Genomic DNA, 716 nt, shown 5'->3' on the forward strand with positions numbered 1-716 from the left:
ACACCCAGTGACACTTACTACGGTCAGCCACTTAACCAGCTGGATGAACGGCTGGATGACTTGTGCGTCCCTGACTTTCTTGATAACGAGTACCGAGAGAGGAGGCTTGTACCAGGTGAGTCTCTGGCTCGCCGGGTCCTGGATTGTCCTGGAATTGTCAAGAGAGAGAAAAAAATGAGTTAAAAGTGCCATATGACTCGTTTGGTGTAGAAAATATCTACGGATTTGAACTATTTGTGACGTGATGTTAACTACAACGGCGAAATCCAGAATAAACAATGACAGACAGTCCTCCACAAAGATGTAGATGAAGTGGGGAGAATATCAATAACATAGTCTTGAATATCATCCATTTCATTATTATAAATGACCCTCTGAAATCTACCATATGCCTCTCCCGGTTGGCCTCGCCTGCAGGAGTCTATCAAAAGACCAGAGCACCAGCTCTCTCGTGAGTTCGCCTGGACTCACCTGAACAAACAATCACTGAATTTCCCACCACACACAGACACAGTTCTGTATCAAGGCACTACCTCTTCCCGTGTCATCTGGCACAGCAACCCTTATCTGTATCTTAAAACCTAAAATTCCTTCTTGAAGTCCACTGAAAAATACCCACTACTGCCTCTGGCCCCTAGCCTTACCGCTTCCTCTGCTCCATGCATGTCTCAATGGAGTTGGGCACGCATGTGTACAAATGCAAAGGCAACACCTGC

At 46.1% G+C, this 716-nt stretch overlaps 1 protein-coding gene across 2 annotated transcripts in view; it reads right to left on the bottom strand.

The window, feature by feature from the left end:
- The window catches only part of LOC119585593 (NAD kinase-like), a gene marked incomplete in the record, with an annotated part of 62,004 nt that overhangs the window by 11,127 nt on the left and 50,161 nt on the right, over positions 1 to 716 (bottom strand). For both annotated transcript variants that reach the window (XM_037934259.1, XM_037934260.1), the window contains 1 exon segment: positions 19 to 148. In XM_037934259.1, the coding sequence (XP_037790187.1) occupies positions 19 to 148 (130 nt within the window).

The sequence above is a fragment of the Penaeus monodon genome, chromosome 20, assembly GCF_015228065.2.
Source record: "Penaeus monodon isolate SGIC_2016 chromosome 20, NSTDA_Pmon_1, whole genome shotgun sequence".
Taxonomy (NCBI): Eukaryota; Metazoa; Arthropoda; class Malacostraca; order Decapoda; family Penaeidae; genus Penaeus; species Penaeus monodon.